The following is a 21,658-nucleotide window of genomic DNA, read 5'->3' as shown; positions in this document are numbered from 1 at the left end:
TCTTTGACACAAGTTTTTAAAGCACTATGAAGTCTTTTTAGGTAAGAAGTTAACAGATTATTTGAAAAGACAGGATTATCTACAGTTCATCAAATAATTGCTGCTACATTTCCAGGGAAACATGTACAGTGTGATCATAGGACAGAGGAAATTAAAGTTTTACAAACTATGTGGAATCTGATGGGTTGCAATTTAAATCAGATTTGATGTCATTCATTCTATTTAACATAGCATGGTGATTTATTGTAAAGTAGCATGAAATATGATAATAAATTAGACTCATTCATAATGTAACGTCAAGTCTTTTTATTGATTTTTTTACACTAAGTGATGTGATTTGGACTGTTCCACAAAAATGACAAGAGACATTAATGACCTGGGGAAAACTCTATACAAAATAAAAACAAACTTCAGTAACAAACTTCACGTAATGTGACATCATCCAGAAAGGTTGTGTCTGGGGTTAAGGTCAGGATGGAGGGATTAATTAGGGTCAGAGGGAGAAACTAGGGTTAGGGTTAAGCACGCAAAGATGATGAAAAAGTATTTTGATTGGCAGAGGTGAACATAGGCTCCTCTGATACCTACGAGATGACTGTTAATATAACTTTTAGGCATGTGTTGACCAGCAGCTGAGGTTTCAGATGATATGATCAAGAATGACTTGCCTGGACAATAAACCAAACAAATAATATAATAACAAATGACATACACACAAATAATAAGTTATTATGTACATAGAATATGTGTGTGACAAGGACAGGTACTTGGGTAAAAAGTATGTAATGCAGGACTCGGTCGAGACCAACTAGAATATTTGACGAGACCTATGGCCAAGTCCGAGACAAGTCTGAGTTCAATTACCAACGAGTCCAAGACAAGTCCAGATTCTAACAATGCAAGGTGTGTGTCTGATAAGATGGTGTCAAACGTTCACCCACATCCCAAAAGTTACTACTTAAGTATACAAAAGTAATAGTATGGAAATATGTTGGTGTACAAGCACACACTCTGTGTCTTAGCACAGAGCTTCCAGTGCTGCACAAAAAGTGCCACTTAAATTCGGGGCTGACGTTTTCCATGCAACAATTATTGTTCAGTGTAGATATTCATGAAGGGCTGACTTACCAGAAGATGGAGCTGTTGACTTGTATTTTGCAGGTTAGAAATGAAGTAAAGCAATTGTGATGACAAGATGAATAGTGGTGTAGTCAAGTCAACCTTTGTTGAGTCCAAGACCAGCACTAGTCAAGACTGAGTCCAAATGAGAGACAGAAAAATAGAATCCTCTTCAAGACCTTGTTCATAATGTATGTGATGCAAGAGACACTATATCTTTTATTTCAAGATAATAATTTTGCATTATTTTTGGTAAAGCAAGTACAGTGTAACAACACTGTAGGATCAAATGAGGCTATAGACAGGTGTCACAGGTGTCCCTAAAAAATACAAATGTTCCCATTTGTGAAACTTATCATATGTCTTGAAGAATCCACAGTACAAAGTGACTGTACAAAAGGCCGTCTATCAGCAGTGGTTAGAGTGCATGTCGGAAAATAGCGCAGAAATGCTCTTCACGCCGCGAGCGGGCACACGCACCACTCGGCGGAAAAGGGAGAGAAAGAAAAAAGAGACTTCGCCGCACGCACACAGCTCTTTTGTCTTCCGTCAAGAATGAGTAATTTATACATTTTTTAACATCATTTATTCATGACTAACGGAGGCTATAGGCCACATGGAAGTTGGAACAAAGAAATAAAATAAGTCCTCCAGAAGCCAGCCTCTGTTTCACCTCCTCAGCATCCATTTTCACGCTAATCGAAACGCTTCACCTGACCGCTCGTTTACTGCACAACTCGGAGCACAAGCCCGAGCCCGGCCCGAGCCCGTGTAACATGATAGAAATAAAGACCGAACCCGACCGAACCCGTCGGTTCCCGTCGGGTTCGGGCAAAGATCTTCAGCTCTAGTACCCAATGTTTTTTTGCACTTCATCAAAGGACCAAAAATGTAGTGTATTTAGCAAAATTGTGATAAGATGTATGTGGGAACACGTAACATACACCACAAGGATGAGAGCACCATAGTAGCATCAGACATAATGATGACATAATCTTTAAGAAGTGTGAATGGATCAAACTGACACTCCAAAATCCACTATGAAAACTAAAGATCAAGATGAAAGCGTAACATCAATATTGAACAGACTGGCCTGTTTTGTAGCTCACTTGCACAAATCAAGCTAAAAGAGTTGAAGAAAACAGCAAACACTTATAAGATAGTTCAGTAAAATAGGTCAAACTATGTTAAGCCAAATGAAGCTATGGACACGTGTGCAGAAAGGGTTTTTAAGCAGGAAGAGGTGTAAAGTTATAAATACATGGTCTATAATCAGAACCATATGAACTGTTAATTATTTAAATCTTCTAAATTAAAATATCTTTGATTTTGTGTCTCCAATCCCCACATAAGCATAATGCCAGAATACACAGTGGCATGTTAACCTAGGACACAAACTAATGAGCTGATCATTTCAGACAGGTGTGTTGATGCTCTGAAACATCTAAATGCAGGGAAGGTTTCCAAATCACAATGGCTGATTATGTATCAGATGGGACATTGTGAACTCGCAATCTTCAGGTCCGAAGGCAAACACTGATCTCAGTGAGCTATTGTCCAGGTGATGACTCCTCTAGCTATTTGGCTATATTTTATTGAGTCAGCTTGGGTTGACTCAATAACATGACTTTCCTTAACTGGAACTTAACTGATTGTTAATGCAGACACACATTTAAAATATGCAGGGCAGTTGTCCACAGCACAATGCCTGAATTGATACATGTATGATTATTTTGCAACACCATGGACTTGAACTCAGAACCTTTGAGGCCGAAGGCAGGTTCTGATCTCATGCTACGTTTACACATGGCCAGTTATTTTCATAAATGGACATTTCAACCTGAAAAATAACAAGTGTTTGTTTACATGTACCCGTGTATATATGCCATCATTGCCGTCAAGAGCATGCCAAACCTGTAGGTGGCAGTGTAACGAGAAGCTCAAGCCCAGGTTAGCCAATCAGAATCCTGAAAATAGCAACAACAGCAACGAATCACTTCCTCTCTCTCCTCTTCCTCGGCTGCCTAAACCTCCGTTTGTCTCAGTTTACATGCAAACGTGCAAACGAGGATTTCAAAAATCTCCACTCTTGCCGGAGTTTTTAGAAAGACTCGATTTCAGAGACGAATTCTCTGTTTGCGTGTAAACGAAGGGCACAAACGAAGGGAAATGTCTCCGGTTTTCAAAATAATCATGTACGTGTAAACAGGGCCTCAGGGAGCTATTATCTGATGATGTCACAATTGGCATTGCAACGCCTAGCAGACAAGGAACGGGCTTGCATGAAAATGCGGAATTTAAAGCTGCTGTACATTTTTATATTTCATATTGGAAAATTCTGAGAGTGTGTGTACTTGGTTAAGACAACAGAGATGCCTGTAATTTATTTTCAAAAAGATCAATAAATGCCAAACTGATGTTTAAAGATGCTCTATTTTGCATTGACTGCAATGCATAGATGACACAATTCAAACGATGAAAAGATGAATTCTGAATGATCTTGAATGAATGAATCTTGAAATGATCTTCGAATGTTGTGAATTTTTCCATGAACATCAAATATTTAGTTTGGAAGAAATTGCAGTAATGTATGAATGTAGAATTTGTGGAGGACAGTCTGGAGATGAAGTTGCCCAAATGTGGTGTTAATTAAAACTAAATGTGGGAGGGGATAGGTTCAAGAAGTTTTGCAGATTTTGCAAAAAGTAGAGTGATGGATTTCAAAATTGCCACTAGGTAAAAGCAGAGTACAGTTTCTGCTCTATTGGGGCTACAGTTTGGAGTAGGTTGTGACGTTGTAGCATGTATGGCTGATTTGTTATGAATTTTTAAAGTTTAGAATTTTAAATGGCTGTTGTAGCGCCACCATCAGGACTATAAGCACAGAAATCGCACTGATTGTGTTTGACATAGGACTGGACTTATGTGCAAAGTCTGGTGAGCTTTCATGCATGGGAATATGGATTTCATAGAAAGAAGAAGAAGAATAATATAATACAGGCAGCTGTAAGGAATGTAAGGACTATGATGACACCAAAGACATCAGCAGAATGGCAGAATTTTTCTTTCAACAAAATTGCCCAAACATTAACACGAATGCATGAATATACGTTGCATGGAACCATAATGATGCCAGCAAAGCAGGAAGTAAGGTGACGAAGTATAAGAGCGCCAGATTTCAGCGTGAGGAGTTACAACAGTAACACGCTGCTCCACCATTGATGCTCCAGTATTAATATCTAATAATGTCGCAGGACACATTATGGCTTTTACTGCACTGCATTGAGTACATTTTACTGATAATACTTCTGTACTTTTACTGAAGCACTGCAGACATTTGAATGCTGGACTTTAACTTGTAGTGTTCTTACATTGTTGTACTTTTACTTAAGATATCAGAGTAGTGCTTCCATCACTGGCAAAAAGTCAGTAAAATGTTCTTCAGTCACTTCAAAGCAGGTCCAACACAGAGAACAGAACAGCATCATTAACTTTATTCTGTTATTTCTATTGACTGTCCTCTCCTTAACTTCCTTCCTTCCTTCCTTCCTTTCTTCCTTCCTTCCTTCTTTCCTTCCTCCTGTTCCTCTCTCCTTCAGGAGCTGCAGGATCAGCTGATAGGCATCAAGATGCTGCTGACAGCCTGCAGATTATCTGGAAGGTACACAGAACAACTATGTTTATATAGCTTTCACGACCTTTGGTTTAAATATTATGTTGTAGTACTGTACTTGTTTAGAGATTGTGAACTACAGTAACAAAGCCACTGAGTGTAGGATTTAAAAACAGTTCAACATTGTCGCCATCCAGTGGCAGCATCGAAAAAAGATCCTTTATTCTGTTATTTCTCTTGACTGTCCTCTCTGGCCACTTCTTCCTTCCTTCCTTCCTTCCTTCCTTCTTTCCTTCCTCCTGTTCCTCTCTCCTTCAGGAGCTGCAGGATCAGCTGATGGGCATCAAGAAGCTGCTGACCATGGGCGATTTTAGACCCTTTTTAGGGGAGCTCACCCTAAATTTCATCTCAGCCCCCCTATAAATTATAATTATTATTATAATTATATTTTTAATAGATTTTAGTGCTTCAACTGAGAGTGTGTGAACTTGTAGTTTTGGCAAATCGGAGGTGGTTGTGCCTTTGGCTGAGTCTCTATCTAATGGTTTGACGATTGTGAAGTTTAACGTTGGTAATCCCCAGGGAAGAAGTTGGTAATTTCATGGTGCAGATTAAAACCAAAATTGAAACGTAAGCAACTAAAATTGGTGAATGTTAGAACATTGTGTCAAATTGGTCGTTATCACTGTGACTTATAAAGTGTCTGGTTTAGTTCCATCATAGTGGTAGTAGTGTCAACATACGTTAGCTGACGTTGTTGTTCAGTAGTTAGCTCAGAGATTATCCGCTAATGAAATCATTCATTTATCAGGGGCAGTTAACACTTTTGCATACACCATATCTGTGTCACATTCCCATTAGGGGCTGAGCCCCCCCCTAAAGGTCTGATCCTAGAATCACCCTGCTGCTGACATCCTGCAGATTATCTGGAAGGTACACAGAACAATTATGTTTATATATATTACACATTTGGATGAAATATTATGTTGTAGCACTGTACTTGTTTAGAGATTGTGAACTACAGTAACAAGGCCACTGAGTGTAGGATTTAAAAACAGTTCAGCTTTATCTTGTTGTGTATTTTGTCTCTCTGACACTGCTGCATTTAAAGAAAGAGTCATAAGCACCATATACTGTTTTTTAGGTAATCAACCAGTTTAATGCAAGCTTTAAATTCACAGCATTGGATTCACTATACACATAAGCACATTATGTATTTCCTCGGCCTTCTGCAGCAAATAGAGATTCTCAGGTGTGAAAGATCACATATTTGTTTGTTGTTTGAGAGGCTGTTGTCCGTGCACTCGCTGTGGAATCAAACCTCTCTGATCTGAACCATCCTTCTGACTTTCTTCACACAGTTGTGTCTGGCCAGAGGTTTTATCTGTGAGTTCTGCAGAGAAAGAGACATCATCTTTCCTTTTCAGAGTGTCACATGTAAGCGCTGTCCAGGTAAGCACTGACACATGCCAGGGTTGCCACAATGAAAGGGTTTCCCCATAGAAAGGTTGTTTAGTTCGGTGGCTAGTGCTGTTTTTTTCCAATGAGGGCCCAGCTGGGGACAGTCACAGACTGATGACAGGTTTAATGAAAAGCCCGATAGTTTCTGTGATAACAAGACATAGACGGATTTGCGAAATTGAGAATTTCAAAACGCTATAAGACAGTTAGAATTTAACTGGGGGTTTAGGGTTAAAATCTAACTGGATATTAGGGTTAGGGGTCAGGGTGAGAATCTAACTGGAGATTAGGGTTTGGGGTCAGGGTTAGAATCTAACTGGAGATTTGAAAGTATGACTACGTCTAAGTTTCCAATCAAGCCAGTCCTGCATTTGTTTGACACATCCACACCCCAATCGCCCCCTTAGGCAAAAATCTGGCACTCCTATACTACATCTTACTTCCTGCCTTGCAAGCAGGTACGTGATTATTGTAGTTAAAAGATGATCAACTGTATTAATTTTGCTTCTTGTTTTACAGTGTGCAGGGCCTGCTTTCACAAATGCTGCTTTGTGGAAAAGAAGTGTCCCAAATGTGCACGGATCCAATCACGGAAAAAATGTCAAGGATTTGTGAAGTGACATCTGAACCGCTGCAGCTATGATTCATCTGCATTACTTTTATCACTGTTTCACATAAAGCACTGATGCATTTCTGTACCCATCCCCTTTTTAAAATCAGGGAATACAAACTCATGTATTCAAATATTTTTATTCTTGTTTCCTGTGGAAATTAAAGAGTGCATTTTTTCTTCAAGCTACAACAGACTTACATGCAAAACCCTTTCAAATTGTCTTTTGTCTTTTCCTTGTTTTTTTTGTATGCTGTTTGTATGGTGTTTCTTAGAGTCACACTGATGGACTGCAGCCATACTCCCTAACTTTGATACCTCAACAATTTGCAAAGACTTCTAAACCAAAGCAGGCTTCTGTCTCTCGGTTTCAGAGACTTGTTTCCTTCACTTCTGGTGACTTTTAAAGAATGAAAATAACAAATGAATAAGTACACTGCAACATCTTAGGATAAATTCTAGAATAATTTTCCCGTCTGGCTTGAGGATTTCTCTCTCTTAGTACTCTCCATATTTCTTTCTGTCTGAGGAGGACTAAGCTCTCTTTCAAGTCATGTGCATGCCACAAAAAAAACATTTGATGTAGCTGTATTGTTGTCTGGATGGAAAAAGTAGACATTTAGAGTTGTAGGGTTGAACAGGTTGAGATGACAAAAAGGAAAAAAAGTATGAAAATTAGTCATACATTGGGAGAAATACAGGGGATTTGTGACCCTGGGAAGAAACTGGGAGAGGGTAACCAGGTGCCAAATGGAGGTGAATTTTGCCATTGGCAGGTAAAACTCTCAATCTGCCACGTTGGCTGGTAGCCAATGAGAATTGAGTGACTCAGTTGTTTTTTGCCACTTACTGTTGTTTTTTGCACATTCAACCAAGTCTGTGATTTCCTAGAATTGAGCTAAAAAATGTGGCGGCACATCACTGGGGTGAAGAGGTGGCTAAAACAATCAACCGACAAAAAGATGAGGATTATTCAAAGAAAAGTAAAAGAAGACGTTTTCAAAACCAAGTGGACAGTTGGCGACAATGGCAAGGTTTGTAGCTGATTTACAGGACTTAATCGTAATGACTTGACAACACTTAACTGTGTATTCTTAACAAGTTCAAGAACAATGTTGGTGCTTCCTTTGAGCCAAAACATTGTCTGGTAAAAAGCCTGTGTTGCTGATGGCCAAAAAAGTTAACTTCAGGCCCTGCTTACAACCATATGGTACTAAAATGAAAAACTGCATTCAAACAATGTAGTCTTCAGCAAGTTTAAAGAGGCAAAGTTCATGTGAATGCTACAGTATGGTGTCTTAATTAACAGAGCTAAACCTGAAGTGCCCAACTCATCTCCCAATAGATCATTGTTTGATGGGCTAAATGACCATTTACTTTGTTGTGTATAGTGGGCATCGTCAGACACACAAACAGTTCCCAACAGGTCCCGTGAGATTTAATTTCCCTCTCTATGAACAATGTTTTGCAGCCCATTAGTGGCTCCTAAAGGCAGTGTAATGAACCCCTCTGGACAGGAAGTTTGTTCACACCTGCATGAGTTAGTCAGGTGATGACATCTCGACCAATGAGGTGTCACTGCAATCAGAGGTGTGAAGACAAATAAGTATCAGCATGAACCATTAACATATGATGTAATCATTACTGAACAGTGATGTTTTTTTTCAGTTGATAAGTGGAATTTTTTTGATTTTTTTTTAAATAAAAAGAGATTCAATTACCACGTGTAATGTGAGAGGGGTTGCTGCCAGTCACAAATCCACAGAGAATTATTTCCTGACTCTGCAGCTCCTCTCAGCTCTACAGAGTGTTTTTAACTCACTGGTATTTTGGTTTTAAGGCCCAAACCTTTACAGTTTTGGTTCACTCTCACAGCTCTTATAATAGTAATTATAATAATAATTTCATACATTTATAAAGCGCTTTATCATAGACACTCAAAGTGCGTAGTGGGGGACCACACTCTACCACCACCAATATGCCTTACGATGCCAGACGCTCACCTCTCATCAGAGTCCATTTCAGGACTCCCACTGTACCAAAGAGTTTGGTGTTGCTCAGCAGCAAATAGACAGAGACCAGCTGGTGAATAAAGTGGAGGATTTAGCAGATAAAGAGGGTTGTAGTGCTGCTAGAGTACACCAAAATGTACGGAAGGGGCCAATTGAGCAAAGCATTAAATAAGGACACAAAGTATAAGGGCGCCAAATTCCGTGTTAGAAAGCAGGTTGGGGTGGTGGATGGGTCAAACAAACACAGGACTTTCAGCCAGGAGACCGGGGACCATGTCCTGTTTGAAAATAAAAGTAGTGGGTCGTATTTTCTTGGCAATGATAGGGCGGTAATTCATATAATGCTCCTATGGGTCGTATTAGAGGGTAGGAATTAAACAACTATATTGTCATATGCTTTGGAAGACTTGTTGGACCCTTTATTATCCTACTGGTTCTACGTCTGCATCTTTGGTCCTGTAGGGTGGGTGTTTAACATCCAGTGGTGTTCTTTTTTAGTGCTTAACAACAAGACTACACTAGCCAAATTCAATCAGACTGCAATGGAGAGGATATATGATAGGTAGGAAGGCCCGAGGCTTGCTGACTGTTAGGCTATGCTCGCAGGCAGAATAGTTATAAGTCGGCAGGCAATCAAGCAGGGGGCTAGCCGGTAACCTGTTTGACTCCAGAGAAGTATGGAGGATGTATTTATTCATAATCCAAATTGAAAATCCAAAGAGAAAATGAAGCAAGATCAACTTAAAAATATTATTATTTGACTATGCTACTAGGAAAAATCATGGCATAATTGAATGTATAAAAGAAATAGGAATCTGAAAAAGCAAAGTTGAAATGTAAAATGATTTATCTTTTGAATTTTCAATTTCAATTTAACATTTGGCTTTTCAATTTAACATTTGGCTTTTCCCATTTTGATTTAACATTTCACTTTTCGATTTAACATTTGGCTTTTCGATTTAACATTTAGCTTTTCCCATTTTGATTTAACATTTGGCTTTTCCCATTTTGATTTAACATTTGGCTTTTTGATTTAACATTTAGCTTTTCCCATTTTGATTTAACATTTGGCTTTTCCCATTTTGATTTAACATTTGGCTTTTCGATTTAACATTTGGCTTTTCAATTTAACATTTGGCTTTTCCCATTTTGATTTAACATTTGACTTTTCAATTTAACATTTGGCTTTTCCCATTTTGGAAAACGAGCCATATTTCAGGAAATAAACGTGTCCATGATTATGCGAGAAATTAACTATGTAGAGTTTGAATATGGGCAGTTTTACAAAAATGTATGGCCAATTGCACATTTTCTCCGATGTTGTCAGAAGCTCCAGTCTGACGTGACAACCAGCTGGCGGCGGCCGGGATCACCTCCCTGCCGGCCGGCCAGTGATGCTCACAGACCCCACTGTCAGCTGGAAGTCTCTTAATAGAATCATGGACAAGTTTATTTCCTGAAATATGGCTCGTTTTCTGCTTGAACACATTGTCTAACAAGACTAAGTTGGAAACCAGAATCTGCTTTAAATACAGCCCTAATCTAGTCCTCACTAACACAGGCCCAATTACAGTAACTACATGAAAACATCACTGTTGTTGCATAAAATGTCGTTTGTATTTAGCGTACAGCATCAGTTTCTATCATCTAATGTGAAACAAGAGGCCAAGCCAACCTGGTAATGAAGCTGCAGCCAGATGCTCCTCAACAGTGCTTCCCAGCAGTCAGCTCCCCCTGCTGTCCATAAGGTGCCTCTGCACCCCTTTTGTTTCAGACACTCCCACCAGCCTTTGGGCCACGCCTCCACTTTTGACATCTGTCAGTGGAAAAGCCAAATGTTAAATCGAAATGGGAAAAGCCAAATGTTAACTCGGAAAGCCAAATGTAAAAACAAAATGGGAAAAGCCAAATGTTAAATTGAAAAGCCAAATGTTAATTCAAAATTGAAAAGCCAAATGTTAAATTGAAAAGCCAAATGTTAATTCGAAATTGAATAGCCAAACAAATTGAAAAGCCAAATGTTAAATAGAAATTGAAAATTCAAAAGATAAATCATTTTACATTTGAACTTTGCTTTTTCAGTTATTTAAATTATGGCATGATTTTTCCTAGTAGCGTAATAAAATAATATTTTTAATTTGATCTTGCTTCATTTTCTCTTTGGACTTTTAATTTGGATTATGAATAAATATATGTATGTATGTATATGTATGACCGTTGGGAAAAGTGTGAGGGTATCTGGTGGCATGTCTGGAAAGTTCCTTAGAACTGCACAGGCCTGGGGGAAGTGAGGGGCTGATGGAACAGAACAAAAACTACTGAGGCAGCCGTGGAGACACTGAGATGGCCCGGCAAGTTCAAACTAGTCAGGCTGTTCTCATCAACCATTCGTACATATAGCTACGAAAAGTAAAGCACGGTAATTCATACGTATATATATGTTATATTCCTGTCAGCACTACATAGACTGATGCAGTATAAGACCGGGAAGATCCACGTAGGGAGGAGGTCAGTGTGGATGTTTGAGTCCCAAAACACAGGGCTTTCTAGCCAGAGAGCATACCAATTGCATTCATGAGAATGCTTTGCATCAGATTACACACCCAGTTCCTCTTAAAAATGGACGGGAGAGTGTAATCTAATGTGTCCTCAAATGTAAGAGAAGCTCACTTGTTTCTAGTTGCAACTTAACCCCACCGCTTCAATTTCTTGCTTTGTCACCCAAAACTATGATCTGGGCTCTCCAGTGTGCAGGAATTTTCCCTTTCATTGGGAAAAATTTCCCCCCCAAAAAAAATGCTTATACCTGCTCCAGGCTGTTGTCCTGTTGCAGGCAGAACACCAGACGATTGAGAAATAAATTATTATTGAAAGGTTTGTAACAAAATCTGTATCTTCTGCTGTGTTGCATCTCTGGAATCTGAGAAACTTAAAGCGGAATTTGTCTGCTTAATTTACAGTATTTTGAACACCAGCAAACAATGCATATCTCAGGACCACTGCCCTCCCCCTGTTTTGGCGATGTAAAGTTTAGCCCATTAAGGCAACTACACATCTGGCTTAAGGGCTACTGCTGTACCAAAAACATTCCCTACGTGGACAACTTCACTTCCTTCTACCACAGAACTGACCTCTTCAAACATGATTGCCTGAATCATACAGGATCTCGTCTTTTATCCGTGAACATGTTATGTGGCTATTTGTGACCCTCTGCATTACACCAAGATAATCACCGGGAAAAGAGTTAAACTCTGCGTTTGTCTGTGTTGGCTCTGTTCATTTCCTCATTTCCTACAGCATTCAGTTTGTAAAAGATCTCCCAACTTAACCAGGCAGGTATAAATCCTGCAATGGAAATTAAAACGTCTGCTGTTATTTTGGTGAAAGTAACTCAAAAGTAACGCAAAAGTAGTGTAAAGCATTGCAATTCAGAGACAGTAATATTGTAATAATACTAATTACTCTCAAATGACAAAAACTAGTAAGCTATAATATATTACATTTTAGAAGTAACTTGCCCAACAGATCTGCACAGGACGCTGATTGGCTGGGCCTCGGTGGCATGTAAATATAATTGACTTAGCATAAGTCATGTAGCCCATTGGTTTGTGGACTTTTAAAGCTAGGAGTTTTCATTTTGCAACTTGCTATTTTGGGGCCAGAAATGACCATATTGGGACAAGAGGGTGGAATTAGGAAGAATGATGCATCTTAGCCACCATTGTGTATTGTTTCAATGGCGCTGCACTAAGCTAAACGCTAGAGAGGGAACGTCGCAGATTTTTTACCGGTTGATGCGATTCATCCAGCAGACTTTTGCCGGCAGGTAAACATGGATCTCCGTGCCAATTGGTGGTATTGCTACGGAAAAAGTATGCAGGGCAAAACTCTGGTAAGCGCAGATTACGTCTAACCATGTGTCCTGCTAATTTAAATAGCTCACATTACTGTATTGTGTGAACAGTAATCTTCATTCAACATTGTAAGTGGCATTTTCTTTTCGGGGATGCAAATGTTTCACCAAAACAAGTTGCTTCCCGAGATTATTTTGGAGAGCCTCCATCGCTGAATCCTGAGCTTAGCGCCTCCCGAAACAATTGTGATTGGGTTAAAGGAATGCAAAGAACCCAGAGTGTTTTTTTCTCCTATCCAAGAATGTATCAGTGGTGTAGCCAGACTTTACTCCACAGGGCTGTAGAGATAGAGCTGGCAATGTGAGACTACTGTTTTAGTAACTTTACAAGGACTGTGCAAGACATTAATAGGACAAAGGAAACAAAACAAGGGTAAAGAATAATAATAGAGAGATTGGATAGAGAGACAGTGGGAGAAGCAGGGTTACAGAGAAAGTGATGAAGATGATGGTGGGATGTGCAGAGTGAGGGAGGAGGGGCATCAGCGTCAAACAGAGACTGAGAAAGACGAGGGGACGAAGAGAATGTGAGAGAGATAATTCAGTTACATGACTCAGGTTTGTTCAGAAAGCTGCCAGAGCTGCAGCTATCTGCAGATCTCTGCAGATGGAGGTTGAGGAAGGAGCCCAGCTCTGCTTTCCACAGTTCCCAAACACCTCCTGCAGGAAGCCCTTGTCTCCTTGGCCCGAGACAGTTACCATTGTGCTGTACTCCATGTCTCTGATTACTGTGGCTCTCAACCTGCTCATCATCATCTCAATCTCCCACTTCAGGCAGATATTAACTTCTTTGCTTCTCTCTACAGGAATTGGAACTTAAAAATGTGAACAGCTGCTGTACATTTAGAAGAATTGTCTATTGTCTATATGTCTATTGAATTTTTATTCAAAATCATGTGTATTTTTATTTTTTTTATTTTGAATACTATTTCTGGGTTGTTTTATTACTCTTGTTGGTTTACTGTTGCGTTTCTCTTTCCCTCCAGGCAGCTCCACACATCCACCAACATCCTCCTCCTCTCTCTGGCTGTCTCAGACCTTCTAGTGGGCCTCGTGCTGATGCCTGTAGAAGTTCTCAGAAAAACATCCTGCTGGTTTCTTGGTGACTTTGTGTGTGCTACGTATACTATTGTTGGAACCCTCATTACCTCAGCCTCAATAGGTACCATAGTGCTCATATCAGTTGACCGTTATGTGGCTATTTGTGACCCTCTGCATTACACCACTAAAGTCACCGGGAGGAGAGTTCAATTCTGTGTTTATCTGTGTTGGCTCTGTTCTTTTTCCTACAGCTTATTATTTTTAAAAGATCTCCCGACTCAACCAGGGAGGTATAAATCTTGCTACGAAGCATGTGTGTTTTATGTTGACAATAACTTAGGGACTGTTGAGCTTGTATTGACCTTTTTTCTTCCAGTTATTGTCATCGTAGCTCTATATCTGAGAATATTTGCTGTGGCTGTGTCTCAGGCTCGTGCCATGCGCTCTCACATTACAGCTGTCACACTCCAGCTTTCAGTGTCTCCACAGGTAAAGAAATCAGAGCTGAAAGCAGCCAGGAATCTTGGTGTTCTTGTACTTGTGTTTCTAATGTGTTTCGCCCCATATTACAGTGTCATTATTGCAGATCCCCAGTTGATAATTGAATCATTTGCATCCTTTGCAGTCCATCTGTATTATTCTAACTCTTGTCTAAACCCTGTGATCTATGCCTTGTTTTACCCCTGGTTTAGAAAATCAGTTAAACTCATTGTTACTCTTCAGATACTGCAGCCTGGCTCCTCTGAGACCAACATGCTGTAGAGAGGCTGAGATCAGACTTGGTCTAAGGATTTAATGAATATGTTCCTGCTGTTCAGTGAGTAAAATATCAAACACAGAACATGAACATATACTTTCCTGTCTTTAAGTCTAAATTGTGTATGATCAACAATTGAAAGACCTGTGCTTCAGCTTTATCTTGTTGTGTATTTTGTCTCTCTGATGCTGCTGCATTTAAAGAAAAAGTCATAAGCACCATATACTGTTTCTAGGTAATCACCCAGTTTAATGCAAGATTTAAATTCACACATGTATGAAACTTATGAAAAGTCCTTTGTTCCCAGGGAACCTTTTATTCTTTGTGATAGGAAATATTTTAACCCTACACAACAACAAAATACTCTCCTAAACAGCACCACTTTCATGTATATGTATGTATTCAATATAGAAAAATATCAGCTGTTGTTTTTCTGATAAAATTGTCAGTACAACAACATCATCTTCCCTTTCAGCTTAGGAACAGAAGTTGTTTTAATCATTTCATTTAAGTGCCATTCATATTTGATTCCTGTATAAAATGTCTTGTCTCAACACAAGTTTTTTAAGCACTATGAAGTCTTTTTAGGCAAGAAGTTAACAGATTATTTGAAAAGACAGGATTATCTACAGTTCATCAAATAATTGCTGCTACATTTCCAGGGAAACATGTACAGTGTGATCATAGGACAGAGAAAATTAAAGTTTTACAAACTATGTGGAATCTGATGGGTTGCAATTTAAATCAGATTTGATGTCATTCATTCTATTTAACATAGCATGGTGATTTGTTGTAAAGTAGCATGAAATATGATAATAAATTAGACTCATTCATAATGTAATGTCAAGTCTTTTTATTGATTTTTTTACACTAAGTGATGTGATTTGGACTGGTCCACAAAAATGACAAGAGACATTAATGACCTGGTGAAAACTCTATACAAAATTAAAACAAACTTCAGTAACAAACTTCACGTAATGTGACATCATCCAGAAAGGTCGTGTCTGGGGTTAAGGTCAGGATGGACGGATTAATTAGGGTCAGAGGGAGAAACTAGGGTTAGGGTTAAGCACGCAACGATGATGAAAAAGTATTTTGATTGGCAGAGGTGAACATAGGCTCCTCTGATACCTGCGAGATGACTGTTAATATAACTTTTAGGCATGTGTTGACCAGCAGCTGAGGATTCAGATGATATGATCAAGAATGATTTGCCTGGACACTAAACCAAAAAAATAATATAATAACAAATGACATACACACACATAATAAGTTATTATGTACGTAGAGAATGTGTGTGACAAGGACAGGTACTTGGGTAAAAAGTATGTAATGCAGGACTCGGTCGAGACCAACTAGAATATTTGGCGAGACCTATGGCCAAGTCCGAAACAAGTCTGAGTCCAATTACCAATGAGTCCAAGACAAGTCCAGATTCTAACAATGCAAGGTGTGTGTCTGATAAGATGGTGTCAAACGTTCACCCACATCCCAAAAGTTACTACTTAAGTATACAAAAGTAATAGTATGGAAATATGTTGGTGTACAAGCACACACTCTGTGTCTTAGCACAGAGCTTCCAGTGCTGCACAAAAAGTGCCACTTAAATTCGGGGCTGACGTTTTCCATGCAACAATTATTGTTCAGTGTAGTTATTCATGAAGTGCTCTGCTGACTTGCCAGAAGATGGAGCTGTTGACTTGTATTTTGCAGGTTAGAAATGAAGTAAAGCAATTGTGATGACAAGATGAATAGTGGTGTAGTCAAGTCAACCTTTGTTGAGTCCAAGACCAGCACTAGTCAAGACTGAGTCCAAATGAGAGACAGAAAAACAGAATCCTCTTCAAGACCACTTAGATGCTTGTTCATAATGTATGTGATGCAAGAGACACTATATCTTTTATTTTAAGATAATCATTTTGCATTATTTTTGGTAATGATCCAAAAGCAAGTGCAGTGTAACAACACTGTAGGATCAAATGAGGCTATAGACAGGTGTCACAGGTGTCCCTAAAAAAATACAAATGTTCCCATTTGTGAAACTTATCACTTGTCTTGAAGAATCCACAGTACAAAGTACTCAGTGACATTGTGTCTGTGGCCGAAATCAAAAAAAGCTCTCGCTGCTCGGCCCCTAATAATACAGGCAAAAACAATATTTATCATCATATATAATTATCATCAAGGGATTTATAGGAAATTTCCTCAGCTATATAAGGTATATCAAATGTGGCCAACCGCACTCATCCCAGAGCTGAGAAATATAGTACACCCAAAAGTTAGTGAAAGAGCAAGACACTCCAATGGAGTTACCCACTGAAGAAACAGCTACCATGGAAACAATGTTTGGTAACACTTTATTTGAAGTTTTCTACATAAGAGTGACATGACACTGTCATGAACACATTACACTGTCATGACACAGTCATGACACATGAACCCTAACCACCCTAACCCTAACCCTAACCATGACCATAACTTGTCATGACAAAACCGAATGACACTTACTAAAAGAAGCATTATGTCATAAACGTTTATGACTTGTTTATGATGTTTTATGACATGTTCATGACAGTATCATTTCACTCTTGTGTAGAAAACTTCAAGGAAAGTGTACCCAATGTTTTTTGCACTTCATCAAAGGACCAAAAATGTAGTGTATTTAGCAAAATTGTGATAAGATGTATGTGGGTACACGTAACATACACCACAAGGATGTGAGCACAATAGTAGCATCAGACATAATGATGACATAGTCTTTATTAAGTGTGACCGAATCAAACTGACACTCCAAAATCCACTATGAAAACTAAAGATCAAGATGAAAGAGTAACATCAATATTGAACAGGCTGGCCTGTTTTGTAGCTCACTTGAACAAATCAAGCTAAAAGAGGCGAAAAAAACAGCAAACATTTATAAGATAGTTCAGTAAAATAGGTCAAACTATGTTAAGCCAAATGAAGCTATGGACTCGTCTGCAGAAAGGGTTCTTAAGCAGGAAGAGGTGTAAAATTATAAATACATGGTCTATAATCAGAACCATATGAACTGTTAATTATTTAAATCTTCTCAATTAAAATATCTTTGATTTTGTGTCTCCAATCCCCACATAAGCATAATGCCAGAGTACACAGTGGCATGTTAACCTAGGACACAAACTGATGAGCTGATCATTTCAGACAGGTGTGTTGATGCTCTGAAACATCTAAATGCAGGGAAGGTTTCCAAATCACAATGGCTGATTATGTATCAGATGGGACATTGTGAACTCGCAATCTTCAGGTCCGAAGGCAAACACTGATCTCAGTGAACTATTGTCCAGGTGATGACTCCTCTAGCTATTTGGCTATATTTTATTGAGTCAGCTTGGGTTGACTCAATAACATGACTTTCCTTAACTGGAACTTAACTAATTGTTAATGCAGTTTTTAGAAAGACTCGATTTCAGAGACGAATTCTCTGTTTGCGTGTAAACGAAGGGCACAAACGAAGGGAAATGTCTCCGGTTTTCAAAATAATCATGTACGTGTAAACAGGGCCTCAGGGAGCTATTATCTGATGATGTCAGAGGAGCAGGAGCAGACTTGCATGAAAATGCGGAATTTAAAGCTGCTGTACATTTTTATATTTCATATTGGAAAATTCTGAGAATGTGTGTACTTGGTTAAGACAACAGAGATGCCTGTAATTTATTTTCAAAAAGATCAATAAATGCCAAACTGATGTTTAAAGATGCTCTATTTTGCATTGACTGCAATGCGTAGATGACACAATTCAAACGATGAAAAGATGAATTCTGAATGATCTTGAATGAATGAATCTTGAAATGATCTTCAAATGTTGTGAATTTTTCCATGAACACCAAATATTTAGTTTGGAAGAAATTGCAGTACTGTATGCAGTAAAACGTTTTAATGCATTGTGGGCTAACTTTTTGATGAATCAAAAATTTGAATGTAGAATTTGTGGAAGACAGTCTGGAGATGAAGTTGCCCAAATGTGGTGTTAATTAAAACTAAATGTGGGAGGGGATAGGTTCAAGAAGTTTTGCAGGTTTTGCAAAAAGTAGTGTGATGGACTTCAAAATTGCCACTAGGTAAAAGCAGAGTACAGTTTCTGCTCTATTGGGGCTACAGTTTGGCGTACGTTGTGACATTGTAGCATGTATGGCTGATTTGTTATGAATTTTTTAATTTTAGAATTTTAAATGGCTGTTGTAGCGCCACCATCAGGACTATTAGCACAGAAATCGCACTGATTGTGTTTGACATAGGACTGGACTTATGTGCAAAGTTTGGTGAGCTTTCATGCATGGGAATATGGATTTCATAGAAAGAAGAAGAAGAATGATATAATAGAGGCAGCTGTAAGGAATGTAAGGACTATGATGACACCAAAGACATCAGCAGAATGGCAGAATTTTTCTTTCAACAAAACTGCCCAAACATTAACACGAATGCATGAATATACGTTGCATGGAACCATAATGATGCCAGCAAAGCAGGAAGTAAGATGACGAAGTATAAGAGCACCAGATTTCAGCATGAGGAATTACAACAGTAACACGCTGCTCCACCATTGATGCTCCAGTATTAATATCTAATAATGTCGCAGGACACATTATGGCTTTTACTCCACTGCTTTGAGTACATTTTACTGATAATACTTCTGTACTTTTACTGAAGCACTGCAGACATTTGAATGCTGGACTTTAACTTGTAGTGTTCTTACATTGTTGTACTTTTACTTAAGATATCAGAGTAGTGCTTCCATCACTGGCAAAAAGTCAGTAAAATGTTCTTCAGTCACTTCAAAGCAGGTCCAACACAGAGAACACAACAGCATCATTAACTTTATTCTGTTATTTCTATTGACTGTCCTCTCCTTAACTTCCTTCCTTACTTCCTTCCTTCCTTCCTTCCTTCCTTCCTTCCTTCCTTCCTTCCTTCCTTCCTTCCTCCTGTTCCTCTCTCCTTCAGGAGCTGTAGGATCAGCTGATGGGCATCAAGATGCTGCTGACAGCCTGCAGATTATCTGGAAGGTACACAGAACAACTATGTTTATATATCTTTCACGACCTTTGGTTTAAATATTATGTTGTAGTACTGTACTTGTTTAGAGATTGTGAACTACAGTAACAAGGCCACTGAGTGTAGGATTTAAAAACAGTTCAACATTGTCGCCATCCAGTGGCAGCATCGAAAAAAGATCCTTTATTCTGTTATTTCTCTTGACTGTCCTCTCTGGCCACTTCTTCCTTCCTTCCTTCCTTCCTTCTTTCCTTCCTCCTGTTCCTCTCTCCTTCAGGAGCTGCAGGATCAGCTGATGGGCATCAAGAAGCTGCTGACCATGGGCGATTTTAGACCCTTTTTAGGGGAGCTCACCCTAAATTTCATCTCAGCCCCCCTATAAATTATAATTATTATTATAATTATATTTTTAATAGATTTTAGTGCTTCAACTGAGAGTGTGTGAACTTGTAGTTTTGGCAAATCGGAGGTGGTTGTGCCTTTGGCTGAGTCTCTATCTAATGGTTTGACGATTGTGAAGTTTAACGTTGGTAATCCCCAGGGAAGAAGTTGGTAATTTCATGGTGCAGATTAAAACCAAAATTGAAACGTAAGCAACTAAAATTGGTGAATGTTAGAACATTGTGTCAAATTGGTCGTTATCACTGTGACTTATAAAGTGTCTGGTTTAGTTCCATCATAGTGGTAGTAGTGTCAACATACGTTAGCTGACGTTGTTGTTCAGTAGTTAGCTCAGAGATTATCCGCTAATGAAATCATTCATTTATCAGGGGCGGTTAACACTTTTGCATACACCATATCTGTGTCACATTCCCATTAGGGGCTGAGCCCCCCCCTAAAGGTCTGATCCTAGAATCACCCTGCTGCTGACATCCTGCAGATTATCTGGAAGGTACACAGAACAATTATGTTTATATATATTACACATTTGGATGAAATATTATGTTGTAGCACTGTACTTGTTTAGAGATTGTGAACTACAGTAACAAGGCCACTGAGTGTAGGATTTAAAAACAGTTCAGCTTTATCTTGTTGTGTATTTTGTCTCTCTGACGCTGCTGCATTTAAAGAAAGAGTCATAAGCACCATATACTGTTTTTTAGGTAATCAACCAGTTTAATGCAAGCTTTAAATTCACACACGTATGAAACACATGAAGAGTCCTTTTTTCCTAGGGAACCTTTTTTTCTTTGTGATAGGAAATATTTTAACCCTACACAATGACAAAAGATGCTCCTAAACAGCACCACTTTCATGTATATGTACAACAGTTGAACTCTGGCCCCATCCAGTGGCAGCATCGAAAAAAGATCCTGGGCACAGAGAGATGCATGCTTCTATTTCACAAACACACAAAACATGCAATGTTTTTGAACTTATTCTAGTTAGAATGTACTAAAGGCATTTTACCTTTTATTCGACAGAGAGGAGTGCATTGGATTTTTTTGTTGATGCTCAGTGGATTTGTTAATGCCGTCCTATCAAAGAGCAACATCTTATTTTCACAAAGACAACAAGTTCCAAGAAGTTCTCCAGTTCTTCGTTTATTACTCAAAACATTGTGTACTTATACTTGTAGCAGAGACTTTCTACACTGTGGTATTTCTACCCATACTCAAGTAAAGTATGAGTACTTCCTTCTGCACTGACAACCAGACCTCTTATAAAAGAGAGAAAACAGGACAGCAGCCTGCCTCTGCAGGTGTCTGTCTCTGTCACTTGATCATTAAAGCAGTGCATGCTTTCCTAACCATTTTTTTCTCCAAATGATATATTTTATAGAGTCCAACAGTGTTTTGCCAACAAGTCCACCAAACCATACGACCATATCAGTTGTTTGTTCCTACCCTCTAGTACGAACCACGGGAGCATTTCATAAATTAGCGCCCCTAATGGTGGCAGGAGATATGTTCTCATATCTAAAATGGAGAATGTAACGGTCCCGGATTTAAACACAACAAGTCATAACTACTACGGCCACTAATGGGCGCCGCCACTATAAAGGTAAATAATAGTCGTAATTGCTGCTTGAACTAAAAAACTCTGGGAAAGTTTTTCAGGGGGAGGACAGTCTCTGTTTAGCACAAGATATGTGCCATCA

At 38.9% G+C, this 21,658-nt stretch overlaps 1 protein-coding gene and 1 long non-coding RNA gene across 2 annotated transcripts; both read left to right on the top strand.

Annotated features, from left to right (window-relative positions):
* The first annotated feature begins 5,971 nt into the window (after positions 1–5,971).
* Positions 5,972–6,785, top strand: LOC116042874. Its single transcript, XR_004103409.1, has 2 exons — positions 5,972–6,184; positions 6,713–6,785. It is a non-coding gene; the product is annotated as an uncharacterized LOC116042874 (long non-coding RNA).
* Positions 6,786–13,185: 6,400 nt separating this feature from the next.
* On the top strand, positions 13,186–14,531 carry LOC116033994 (trace amine-associated receptor 13c-like). Its single transcript, XM_031295635.2, has 2 exons — positions 13,186–13,502; positions 13,715–14,531. The coding sequence occupies exons 1-2, from the start codon at positions 13,336–13,338 to the stop codon at positions 14,529–14,531; spliced, it is 984 nt and encodes a 327-aa protein (XP_031151495.1). The 5' UTR covers positions 13,186–13,335.
* The last annotated feature ends 7,127 nt before the right edge of the window (positions 14,532–21,658 follow it).

This window comes from Sander lucioperca, chromosome 8, assembly GCF_008315115.2.
Source record: "Sander lucioperca isolate FBNREF2018 chromosome 8, SLUC_FBN_1.2, whole genome shotgun sequence".
NCBI classification, from domain to species: Eukaryota; Metazoa; Chordata; class Actinopteri; order Perciformes; family Percidae; genus Sander; species Sander lucioperca.
Note: the sequence above shows the minus strand (reverse complement) of the source record. Positions and strands in the feature narration are given on the sequence as shown.

Coding starts and splice junctions, on each gene's coding strand:
- LOC116033994 (XM_031295635.2), top strand. CDS start 13,336: ATGGAGGTTGAGGAAGGAGCCCAGCTCTGCTTTCCACAGTTCCCAAAC. Junction 13,503..13,714: donor ATCTCAATCTCCCACTTCAG/GCAGATATTAAC, acceptor CTTTCCCTCCAG/GCAGCTCCACACATCCACCA.